Source organism: Apodemus sylvaticus, chromosome 20 (assembly GCF_947179515.1).
Source record: "Apodemus sylvaticus chromosome 20, mApoSyl1.1, whole genome shotgun sequence".
Taxonomy (NCBI): domain Eukaryota; kingdom Metazoa; phylum Chordata; class Mammalia; order Rodentia; family Muridae; genus Apodemus; species Apodemus sylvaticus.
In genome coordinates, this window is record NC_067491.1 from 18059936 (window position 1) to 18072370 (window position 12435).

Below are 12435 nucleotides of genomic sequence, written 5' to 3' on the forward strand. Positions count from 1 at the left end.
AGTGCTATAGCAGGCCTTCAAAATAATTCAGAAACATTATCCACTGCTTTGTGGGCGAGTGAACAAAATAAATGACTGCTATACTGCTTTTTACTTCAAGATGAAGGAAGGAGAAACTAAGGCTATTCAAAAATCCATTTAGCAGCAACACATATTTAATGCATTTGCGAAGCTTGTCAGATTTGTCATATGGACTTGTCCCTAAAAAATTTAAAAGTCGTGATATAAGAAAAGTGAAATAAAATGTCACGTATTGTCCTCCTTTCCAAGGGAAATAACAATAATAAGCCCTGCTGGATCGTAGATTTTTCTGCTATAAAGGCCTGCATACAACTAGAGATTATAGGATGGGTAATAGTATTTTACCAGAATTATTTCCCAGAAGCTAGTAGTTGTTCTTTGATGACGAAAAGAGAACTCTGTATTCTGGTTTCTGTGATCCGGCACTAGGCTGTTTAGGGGCAAACAGTCATTGTGCCATTCCTATAGTTACCAGCTCCCAGCTTCCAATGTTAGATAAAAAATTTTTAGGTGGGCACTTATAGCTTACACCATGATGAAGAAGTTGTTTAAGAAAGATCCCCACCTGCCTTCCCATATTTATGGACTTTGGAATAATTGACTGCTGTTTAGACTGGGACATCTCTAGCTAGCAATGGGCCCAACAGCCTCCTGCTCTTCTCAAAAAAGACTTTAAATAAATAAATAAATAAATAAATAAATAAATAAATAAATAAATAGAAGATAAATAGACAGATAAATAGACAAATAGATAAGTGGCTGATGGGGCTTGGTGAAGATTCCACTAGTCAGCGGGTAGTCCCAGTCAACCAACAAGCTAACAGCTCATGGAGCAACCAAATATGTCACAGTGTTTGTGGTATAAAGTGACAAATAAAAACAAAAAAAAAAAAAAAAAAAAAAAACCAAAACCGCAACAGAACGCGGAAGCAACCCGGCATCAGCCGAAGGTCCCCGCTTGGTGAAAACAGGAGCCTTTAGATGCTTCCGCTTTCCTCAAGGAGGCCTGTGACCGGAAGTGCGTGCTCGGCGCCTAAGGTCCTTTCCAGAGTCAGTTCCGGTCCATGTGCGGAAGCGCACCTGCTGCCTCGAGGCTCACTGCCGTCTGTCCATCCGTCCGTTAAGCAGCTGCCAGAGGCCTGTGGAGGCCCGGGAGGACTGAGGAGGACTGAGGAGGATCACGGAGGACTGGGGAGGCGCGGAGAACTGTGGTGGAGTGCACAGAGGCGCACAGAGGTACGTGGAGGCTGCGAGGGAGGCCTGAGGAGGTGTCCAGTGCCCCGGGAGGCTGCGAGGCCTGAGGCGGTGTCCTGAGGCCCAGGGAGGCCGCAAGGCCGTGCGCGGAGGGCTGTGGAGGCCTAGGGAGGCGCGTGGAGGAGCAGAGGTAAACAGAGGCGGCCGCGAGGCCCGAGGCGGCATGCGGAGGGCCGGCTGGGACTAGTGGAGGCTCCGGGAGGCCACACAGCCTGCTGTGGTGTGAGGAAGCCATTCGAGGCCAGCTACCCGCCTGTGAGGAGCCAGGGGCCCGCGCGCGCGCTGACTGGACAGACTTTAAATCCCCCCACACTCCCTGAGGCCTCGCCCCCGCTGCAGCCCTCAGATCCCACAGGCCCCGGCCCAAGCCGGTTCTCCCAGGGCGTCGTGAAGGAAGGTGGACCCAGGCCACACAGCCTCACGTCAGCACTGGCGCGGATAGGCCCGAGAGCCAAGATGAGTAAAAACCAAGATGGGCTCCCTCAGGCGCTTGAGAACCAGTTCATACTGCGCCTGCCCCCAGAACACGCTTCCGCCGTCAGGAAGATCATCCGTTCTGGAAGCGCTGCTGCGCGCGCGAAACTCAAGATTGACCTGTCGCCTGACGCGCGGCGTGCCACCGTTCAGGTCGACGATGTCTCCCTGTCAGCCAGAGTGGTCGATTTGCCTTGTGTCATCGAGAGCCTGAAGACGCATGACAGGAAGACCTTTTATAAAACGGCGGATGTTTGCCAGATGCTTCTGTGCAGCAGCGCCTCCGAAGGTGATGCCCACTCCTCCCAGGAAGAACCAGCCACGTCTGCTGCTGCTGCTGCTGTGGTGGGAAGCGAAAGGGAAGCAGAGGGAAAATATACCTGGAAGCACGGCATTACTCCACCACTGAAGAATGTCAGGAAGAAACGGTTTCGGAAACCAACACAAAAGCCCCCCGATATGAAGCACGGCGAAGAGAGCGGCAGTGGCTACATTGACTCTAAAGATGTGGAGAAGGAAGTGAAGAGGCTGCTGCGCTCCGATGCTGAAGCCATCAGCAGCCGATGGGAAGTCATCGTGGATGATGAAACCAAGGCAGACAGGAGTCAGACCTGCACTCCGCAGCTTCCTTTGCCCTCTGAGGTTGGTGGTCATACTTCAGCAGCATGTGCTATGCCTCAGAGCACATTCAGTGATTCTAGCAGTGGCAAAGATGATCAAGAGAATAAAGAGGAGGAGGAGGAAGAAAAAGAGGAAGAGGAGGGGAAGGAGAAGGAAGAGGTTGAGGATGAGGAGGATGAAGAGGCTGAAGAGGAAGGGGAGGCTGAAGAGGAGGAAGAGGAGGAAGAAATGGAAGAGGAGGAAGAAGATGATTCTGAAGAAGACCTGGAAAGAGACCTACAAGCCAAATTTATGGAGTTTAGCTTGTGCAAAGCTAATGAAAGTAGCAGTTCAATAATTCTGGGAATGCAGAAGCTGATTCATTCCAAGGAGAGAAAACTCCAAGAGATCCAGGGCAAAGCACAAAGACAGAAAGATCTCCTCAGAAAATTGGAAAACCTGACCCTCAAGAGTCATTTCCAGTCTGTGCTGGAACAGCTCAAGTTACAGGAGAAGCAGAAGTATGAACAGATCCTTTTCCTACAGGAACAACTGAAGTATTTTTTGAAGAAGTAAGACTTTGAATCCATCATCTAGACTTCCTACAGGAACAACTGAAGTATTTTTTGAAGAAGTAAAACTTTGAATCCATCATCTAGACTGAAGGCTTGGTGAAACTGTGTTTCCCTCTAGTTACCTTATCTTGAATGAATTGTTTTTGTTTCTTTGAACATTTCACTGATTGTAGTGGTTCAAGAAGAAAGTCATGTAGAAAATGCAGTATAAAAAAATGTGATAACTTAAGGGGTCCCAATTGACCCTTTGGGGCTCGACTTCTCTTGGTTAGTTTGAGAACTCTATGAATTGCTTCTGTTATGGTTTAGGGAGCTGGGCTTAAGATAGTCTAGCTTATAAGCACCCACCACTAGTTGGCATATGTGTAAACTGTTCAAGTATTTGCTACAATACAGAAAAAAGCCAATTTCTCTATAAAGTAGCCCATATCTCTAATCTCAGCATTTGAGAAGTTTAGGCAGAATGATTCATAGATTCGAGGCCAGCTTGGGTTACATAGCAGCTTCCAGGATACACTGGTTTTACACTGCAAAATAAAGAATCAATACTAGATTCTGTAAAGGTAAAGACTGTTTTCCTGAACATGGATTTTTTTCTTTGTTCTTTGCTTGCATGCAACTGATTTTTGTTCATTAATTAGCAGTTGCAGCATAGGCATTATCCTTATTATTATAACTCTCTTTATCCTAACCCTGTTAGAAAAGATTAGGAAAAGCCAGATGCCTATGAAGACTTTCTTACCAATCCTGGGCTGCTGGGAAGTGTTTTAAAGCTGTATTTACAGTCTATGTTCTTTAAGCAAAACAATAAATTCTTTTGAGTGAGAATAAAAGAATCACTACAGACTATTCTGTTGTATGTTTTGGTACATAGTAATGTTTAGTAGGCTGAGAAAACGCAAAGAAAATGTCAGTTGAAAATGCTTATTTTAAGACACAGCAGGTAGTTTTTCATACAGTGCTATATCCCCTAAGAAAGTATATTTCAGGAAATATATTTGTCAGCAGCATTTGATACCCACAAGTATGTATCTTACTGTATCACTCTAGTTACTTGGAACTATTTATAGTTCTCTGGACTTAATGATACATATACTTTTCTCTCTGACCAGAATATAAATTTGTGTTGGGACATATATGAGGGAGCGCGAATGCATGCACACATGTACATGTAGACACACACACACACCAACACACCAATTTGTCAAAAAAGACAGATGAAGGAGAATCAGGAAGGGGAGAGAAAGGTGTGAGGAGGGGGAGTAGAAGGGATGGATACCAATAAAAGGCAAATTAGATACGCTCATGCTTTTTGTTCTATTTGAAAACCAGTTATTATAAAAAAGATTAAAATTGATAATATGGAAGAGCATTGTGTAAAATGGGGATTAATAAGATGTAAAGCTTAGGAATTTATATTTTAAAGTAATTTTAAAGTCATTGTTGGGTCTCAGCTTTTATTTCATATTATGGAATATTTTATCAAGACTATACAAAATCACCTTAGAAGTAACAGATGTTGAATAAAATTGAACGATTTCATATTGAAATAATTACAGGGGCCTGGGAGATGGCACAGTGCATATAAAAGCATGTCTTGAACAGGCATGAAGACTTGAATTCAAGGAGCCAGGTAAAAACTCTGTTGTGGATCTTACCTTAGCACTATGGGGCAGAATTTGGCGCTTGTTAACTGAAAACTTGCTTGAGCAAGTTCAGTGAGAGATTTTGTTTCAAAGGTAAGACTGAGAGTAATAGAGGAAACTAGGCATCCTTCTCTCTCTTCCAGCCAAGCACATAGGCACACACCCAAGTATGTGTGCACGCAAATCGCACTTATATTCAGCCCACACAAATTTCCTTTAAGAAAAAGTGAAGGAAATTATAACTATTTCATGAGTCAGTGTTGGCTATAAATCATGGTAATTCAAATAATTTTTCATCTTTTAAAAAGGCAGTTATCTCACTCTCTAGCCTAGTGTGACCTCAAACTCACAAGTTCAGCCTTTGAGGGCTGGGATTATGCCTGAACAGTTTTAGATTGTCTTTTTTTTCTACTTTTTAATGAGAAAAGGTACTTTAAGATTATAATTTGATTTGATTCTACAAATAGATATTTAACAAGGTATATCTGCACTGGGCCACTTACAATGAAGAAGCATGAATCATAATTTCAAGGAGGTTGCAGGTAATGACATTGACCATATCAGTCAAATTACACACACACACACACACACACACACACACACACACACACACACAAAATTTTAATTAGGTGTCGATGTGTGGATGTATGCACACAAGGTAAACTACCTGAGGAAGCCAAAGTCACTAGATTCACCAGGAGCTGGAGCTGCAAGTGATTGAGCTGCCTGACGTACTTGTAGGGAACAGAACTAGGATCCTCTTGAGCAGCACGCACTGTTATCTGAGCTCTCAATCGTCTTTTACTTATTTTTAAGATTATATTTAGGATCACCAGCTGAATCAAATTAGCACAAGCATCCCAATATACTGTGATTTGAGGGGTTGCTGGGAAGCATCAATTGTTAAAAAGTGTCACTTCAATCTTAAATGTATTTTACCTTGACTGAGATTACAGCTAAAGAATCCAAGCATCTTGTGAGATGCGAACACTGTCATCTGTGTGTGTGTGTGTGTATTTAGTTTATGTATGCTATTTAGAAGAAGACTTTTAAAGAAGAGGCAGGGGGAGAAGGAGATGTGCAGTTAAGACATGGAATGGGGAAGCTATGGAGCCCTGAAATAAACTGCAGAGGTTGTGATGTCACAGACGCTCAAGAACACTCCTGTCAGTTTACCCTTCCAACAGACAACCACACTTGATAGCTTGCCTCGCCACTTTCTAGCCCATCATTAAGCTATTGCCTATAGATTTTGTTGTCCATAGGATTAAGCTTGATCTGTCAGTAGCTCTGACACCTATGCAGTTGTCCTAAATAAAGTCCCCACACTTTCTCCAAGTGTTACATGTTTCTCTACTTAAACTTCCAAAGTGAATGTCAGTGGATGGGAAAATTACCAGACTTGTTCACTCGGGATGGTGTTATTCTGAGAAGAATTATAGGTAAGAAATACATTTAAGAGACATATTTGTCAACATTGTTCAAACAGGCAAACTATGTTAAAAGTAGCCATTGTTTTTAATAACTTGATGTGATACAGTAATGAGTCTGACATGCTGGGAGCTGGCAGCGAAGTGGGATGCCCAGAGCCTACTCCAAGAGGGAGAGGAGAAAGGAGTGGAGGGATACTAACATTCAAATTCAAACAGAGGGAGCCAATCGAATGTCTGAAAGAAAAACAAGGAAAAGGCTGCATTTGACAGCTGACTTCTTAGCATAACCCCAAAATAGAAAACAGAGAAAATGACTGAAAATATAAACCAACTAGAATTATCAGTTGGAATCTATACAAATGCATGGTAAAGATAGCAAGGGATTCTTCTTCTTCTTTTTTTTTTTTTAAAGAGGAGTTAGGTTTGCAGAACATGCAAAAAGAAAAAAAAAGTTAATGCGTCTCTGTGACAGAAATAAACAACCCACTCTGCCAAGAGGAAGACAAGTGGAAATTAATGTCAGAATCCAGGCTTAACTCTTTTACAGATTAAAAAAAAAAAAATCCCTGAATTTTAATGTTCATGGAAAGCATGTGTCCTGCACTATAGGATCTGGGCCAATTATTAGTTTATTCATGATTTTATGTCTCTAGTACCAGACACCACTTGGGGAAGCAGGCGAGGGCCAAGCAAAAGGTGCCAGAACTCTGCATGCAATTAGATGGCAAGCTGTGGAGTCCTCCCTCCTCCCTGTTCACATATATATAAATAACTCCTCCCACCTTCCAGACAGGAACTAAATGAACGTAGAGGAAGGAAGCTAACTGAATCCATCTGTGACTAGGAAGGCAGGATCCTCAATAAGTGCCCCTCAAGGAAAGCATTTTGAAATGTTCTTTTGACCATTTCCAAAAGGCACAGACTTAATATGCCTATGACTGAAGCACCCTCTTATCTCGTGATCCATTGGTCCTGGGAGTTTGGTGTTAATACACTTAATGCCTGGTATGCCTGGCATGGTGACAGTGGCATATGTCTGGAATTTAAGCACTGGGAAGGCTGAGAAGGACTGTAACTTTGATTATTGTTTAGCATTGATTTTGTGTGTGTGTATGTGTGTGTGTGTGTGTGTGTGTAGGTGTGTTTAATCATTGGATATTCCCCTAAATCTCAGTTCAAAAACTAAAACCATTAAAACCAAACATTTGTGAACTTTGAACATTTTTTTCTCTTAGACTTTCCCTTTGCAATCCTCTCTAGCAACACAAAGTACACACACTTGCAAAGAGAGAGGGAGAGGGAGAGGTAGAGGTAGAGTAGGCTGGGGAGGGCAATGGGAGGGGGGCAAGTGGAGGGGGAGAGGGAGGAGGAGGGGAGTTTTTACTTTGTGAAATTCATAGAGAATACTATGCAATTCCTTAGAGATCTCCCTTCCCCACTTCAGGTTTTTAAGAATACGGTTTCATGTAGCTCACATTGGATTCAAACTCAGTGCAAAGCAACAATGGTCTTAGACTCCTGATGATCCTGGTCCACCTCCCCAGTGCTGAGGTCACAGGTGGAAACCATTATGCCCTACTCTTCAGAAGTTTTATTAGATCATCTTTTAGATAGGCTCGAGACCATAGAATAGAGAGACATTGATACAATTGAATATTGTTATAGTACACAATTGCATATTTACATTGGCAATTATAACAATAAAAGAAACTATGTAGGGTATTGGAAGTTCATTTTGCCTAAGTCAGGACAGAACAGTGTAGTAGTAACTAGCAGAAAAACTACTTGCCAGAAAAACTCAAAGCCAGAGGTTAAATTGTCAGTTCTTCCTCTATGTGTCTATCATACCTCACACTTTATATTATTGTTTTTTGTTTATTTTTTTTAACAGCTTGCACCAATTAGGCTGTTTTCTGCTCTTTCTGCTCACAACTTCAGCTTTTTTTTTTACTAGACTAGGATGCAAGCACGAAACCCGCCCTCTCTGGGATTATATAAGCAGAGGGAAGTGTCCAGGGGATAGATTCTTCCCAGGAGAACACACAAATGTCTGAGAATGCAAGGTATTCAGTAAAGCAGCTGCCCATCTGCTCAGTCACGAGCCAGCTGAAGTCCCCAGCCTGTGAGTGCAGCTATGAAGTGGCCGGCACGGTGGCTGCCAAGGTCTGTGGAGGAAAAGCAGCAGAGGAAGCAACCCAGGAGAGGCTGGTGGGCCGTACTGAGATGCTCTTCAGCTTACATCCACAGAATGCCTGGGTTGCTTCTCTGCTCCAGGCCGGAAGATCCCACAGGGAAGCAGCCTCTGGATTCCTATCTGCAGCCTCACTGTGCCCTCTCCCTTTCCCCTCATAGCATTCAACATCCTGTGTTAACGATGAGCCGTTTGCACAGCAACTCTGCTGTATTATTAACTCCTGTGTCCCAGCATATAGTAGACACTCAACAAGTATTTTGTTGAACTAGAGGAATACGTCATTTCTAGCAAAATGCCTGTAAAGTGCTTTGAAAAGACAAAGGATCATTGATCACAAAATTTTGCACTTCCATTTAAAAGGGGGGATGGGCTCAAAGGCTTTGGAACATAATATCTGAGTATCTTAGCAGAACATTCACTCGTGTGACCAACACCATCCATCTACATTTGAGCAAGTCCTAGACAATACTTGGCTCACAAATGGATTAAGGTTCCCTTGAGCACCCTTGGCCTCAGCAGTCAGCTGGCCCTTGGAGAAACACAGTGTGGCTGGCGTTGTTAGCAGCTGGGCCTTTGTATTCTTTTAACCCACTGCTGGAGAGCAAGGGCTTGCGTGCAAATATTTGGCAGTGATTTGACCAGACCATACATGTTAGACCAAGGATGAGGAACATAATTCTATTAGGACCAAGGATAATTGTCACTTGCCATACTGACCATGAGTTTGTGGAGTTTAGTGGTCACTGACTGTCATACAGCATTCGGTGATTCTCATGGACTATTCAAAACAGTTTTCTATATTTATTCCTCTTAACCCCAGCAGGTACACAGTATTTTCTATGCTAGTATATAGTAAAGCAAACTTGGCAAAAGGGTGGTCACCCAAATTCTCCTAGACAGGGATGGAGGTGGGATCCCAGTCCACACAGCCTGAGAACACTGATCAGTCCCTGCGACTACCTTGTTGCATACGTGAATTGCTTTAATTCAAATGCCTACCAGGAAACTGCACAGTACAAATCAGTGATGGATTGTCCCAAATGTGGGGTTAGTGCTAAAGAAATTCAACATAAAATAACCATGTGAAACATTGGCTGCCACACCTCAGTCAGCTTCTTATTCTCATAGCGTTTGGAATGGGAAGCATTTCACAATTCCTTATATTGATATTTTAAAGTTCCTCTAAGAATGTGTCCCTTGGCTTGGCAAGGACCTCCTGGCCACACACAGTAGTGCACACCTTCAATCCCAACACTAGGGAGGCAGGGGCAGGCAGATCCCTGAATTCAAGGATAGTTTGGTCTACACAGGTCTACACAGACCTTGTCTCAGAAGAAAAAGAAAAAGAAAAAGAATATATTACCTTATGCCGATTAATATATTACCCTTCTTGTTTTATAGAAACTATTATTAGGGATTTTAAACATTTTTTTTTAATCTGCAACTTTATGAAATTCTGAATGAAGCTTTACTAGAAACTGAGGAGAGAGGGCGTAGGCACAGGGGAGGGAGAGGGCAGGGGAAAGAAAGATGGGGAATTGTTGTAGTGAGAGATTGTTGGTAACACCTTCCATCAATTAATGTGGGAATGGAACTGTGCTAATAAGGCGAGAGAGAAGGCGTGAGGTGCAAATGGGGTGGCGATAATGGGGAAGGTGAGAAGGAGGTGGGACCGATGGGCATTCACACTCATCTCTTCACACCCCCTGGAGGAGTGTGCAGTACAGCACGGGCCTGTGCTAATAAGCCCGACTCTGTCTCCTCTTCCCAAGTCCTCCTCTTGAAGCTCCTTTAAATGTCTAATAACTCCTAAGAGATGCTTTCTGCAAATCGTCTCCAGCTAAGAATCCAGTCTTTTATTATATTCTCCATTAAAAATGCTGGGTTCCATTTCATGCAGAATAAATGAATGAATGAATGAATGAATGCTCACCCCAGGTCTCCTTCGAAAGAGTTCTGCTTTGCAGTGTCTGTTCTGCTTATCCTTTTAAGGGCATTCAGAGTCATCAGCCATGTGTGTTGATTTTGGTTGGGAAATGCAAATGGATGTCAGGAAGATTCAGGAATAGGAGTGACGATAAAATACTGAATCGATTAGCCCTTTGCTTCAGCTCACATTGATCTAGTGCCCTTCGCTGACTCATTTGACCCCTTGCCAACATCCTCCAGGATCTGTGTGCTCTGAAGCCTGCCTTCACTACGCTCTAATCCTGCCTTCCAATGATACATCTTGCCTTCTCTTCTACCGACTTGACTTACCCCTGTCTTAGGGTCTTTGCCACTTCCCTGGCCCCACTATAAAATGTTCTTCTGCTTTGAGCTCTCCCTAATAAGCTTCTCGTGGCTCTGACTTCATTCACTGTTGATTCTTTAGGCTTGCCTCTTTGTCCTTCTGCCTAAACTAGCATTGTACCAGATGTGGTTCCCTCTAATACCACCTTCGCAACATCTATCATCTTATTCAAGTGTTTAGTTGTAGATGGTGTATATTCTGCACCAGGATGGAGCTTACAGAAAGGCAAGGTCCATGTATGTCCGGCTGCCAAAATATATTTTGATGTAAAACACACAGGGAGCTAATACAGAGAAGGTTTTGCTACTGGGACTAATACAGCAAATTACCATAGTAGTTCCTGGTTCATAGAGAGTTGGCTTCCAACTGTAACCTCACATAACAGAAAGTGCAAGGGAACTCTACTGGACCGTTCTTACAAGGACACTTATCTTATTCATGATGACTCGGCCTTCATGGACTAATCAGCTGTGGAAATCCCCAATCTGCATACAATCACAATGAGGGTTGGGTTTGAACTTATGAATGGGTGTGGATATGACACTAACTAAATAAAGGCGAGCCTTATCTCCTGTGGTAGTCACATATACACAATTTTGCGTAAGACACAAAATACCTATGAGGTCAAGAGGCAATTGTAGCTCAACATAAATGTCACTACCAAACCTTCTTTGATATTCATATTTTCTTTTCTCCTCTTGATTGGCCCCTTTCTCCTTTGAGAACTTTCATTTTTTTGGGGGGGGGTGGAGGGAGTGGCACATGTCTTTATTCTCACCAACTGGGAGGCAGAAGCAGGCAGACATCTGTAAATTAGAGGTCAGCCTGGTTTACAGAATGAGTTCCAGGACAGCAGCTAAGCCTTCATAGAAAAACTGTATGAGTGTGTGTGTATGATTGTGTGTCTGTGTGTGTATGCATATACACATATATGCATATACATATATCTGTATATATGTATGTGTATGTGTTTACATATATATGTAATATATAAGTACATATATATGCCATCTTCAATTTTTTTTCATTATTTTCACTTGAGAAATTAGTAAGACAAATAGTTTGTGTGATAACCTAGAACAACACATATATACACAGAAATCATGTAAGTAAACACACATTCACCCAGAAACAAATAAGATTTCTTCCTTTTTACGTGCTTATTTATATTTTTAGTCCTTCAACTCTCAAACTAATTAATATTACCTTATCAGAAAAACACACCTCTATTCATGGGTAGTTTTGAAATAAACTCATACAACTCAAAGATTAATTATAAGTAGCCATTTTTCTTTCCATTTATTTATTTATTTATTATTTGTGCAGAATAGAATAAGTAGTCAAAGATAATAAGAATTATGCATTGACTGGCTTTATATAAATTTTTCTCTGTACATTTCCACAACTCTCAGGCTAAGTGATTACAGAAAGCGTGTTTACAGGGCCACCTTCTGAGGCTGACTTTTGGCTAGGACAGGACTGTATGTTAGTATGCATTATCTTTCACACATACTCTGAGCAAAGTACTTCCTGTCATTTTACCTGGAAGACTGCGATTAGCTTTCTGCCTTCTTTCAGGCTGTAAGAGCTCTAAATCTGAAGCAAATGCACAGGCACATCTAAGGCAACTTGTCTTTTTTTTTTTTTTTAGTGAAATTGACCAGTTGATAACACAATTTTACTAAAGTGCATATTTTTCATACATTGGGAGAGGAATTGAACTCAGAAGCTAGTTTTCCCACTCCCTAACATTTTTCTCTAGAAGTTAATCAAATTTATCAGCACATCCCCAATGTTCTATACCAAGAATGATGCCACAGACACAGACTCTAAGAAACTGTCTCTACTTTAGATCCTGAAGGCCTTTGTAGTGTAAACATATGAATATGTCTCCCAAGACTGTGACACAGACACAAATAGGGAGCTACAGGAGTGCAAACACACC

General features: G+C 42.2%; 1 protein-coding gene across 3 annotated transcripts; it reads left to right on the forward strand.

Moving 5' to 3' along the window:
• Positions 1-1731: 1731 nt before the first annotated feature.
• On the forward strand, positions 1732-2925 carry LOC127671075 (transcription initiation factor TFIID subunit 7-like). 3 transcript variants are annotated; one of them, XM_052165742.1, is made up of 2 exons: positions 1732-2529; positions 2581-2925. In XM_052165742.1, exons 1-2 carry the CDS (start codon positions 1732-1734, stop codon positions 2923-2925), a joined length of 1143 nt encoding a protein of 380 aa, XP_052021702.1. The 3 variants fall into 3 exon arrangements, with proteins under 3 accessions (XP_052021702.1, XP_052021703.1, XP_052021705.1); XM_052165743.1 differs by having other exon boundaries at positions 1732-2455; positions 2528-2925; XM_052165745.1 differs by having other exon boundaries at positions 1732-2391; positions 2668-2925.
• Positions 2926-12435: the final 9510 nt, after the last annotated feature.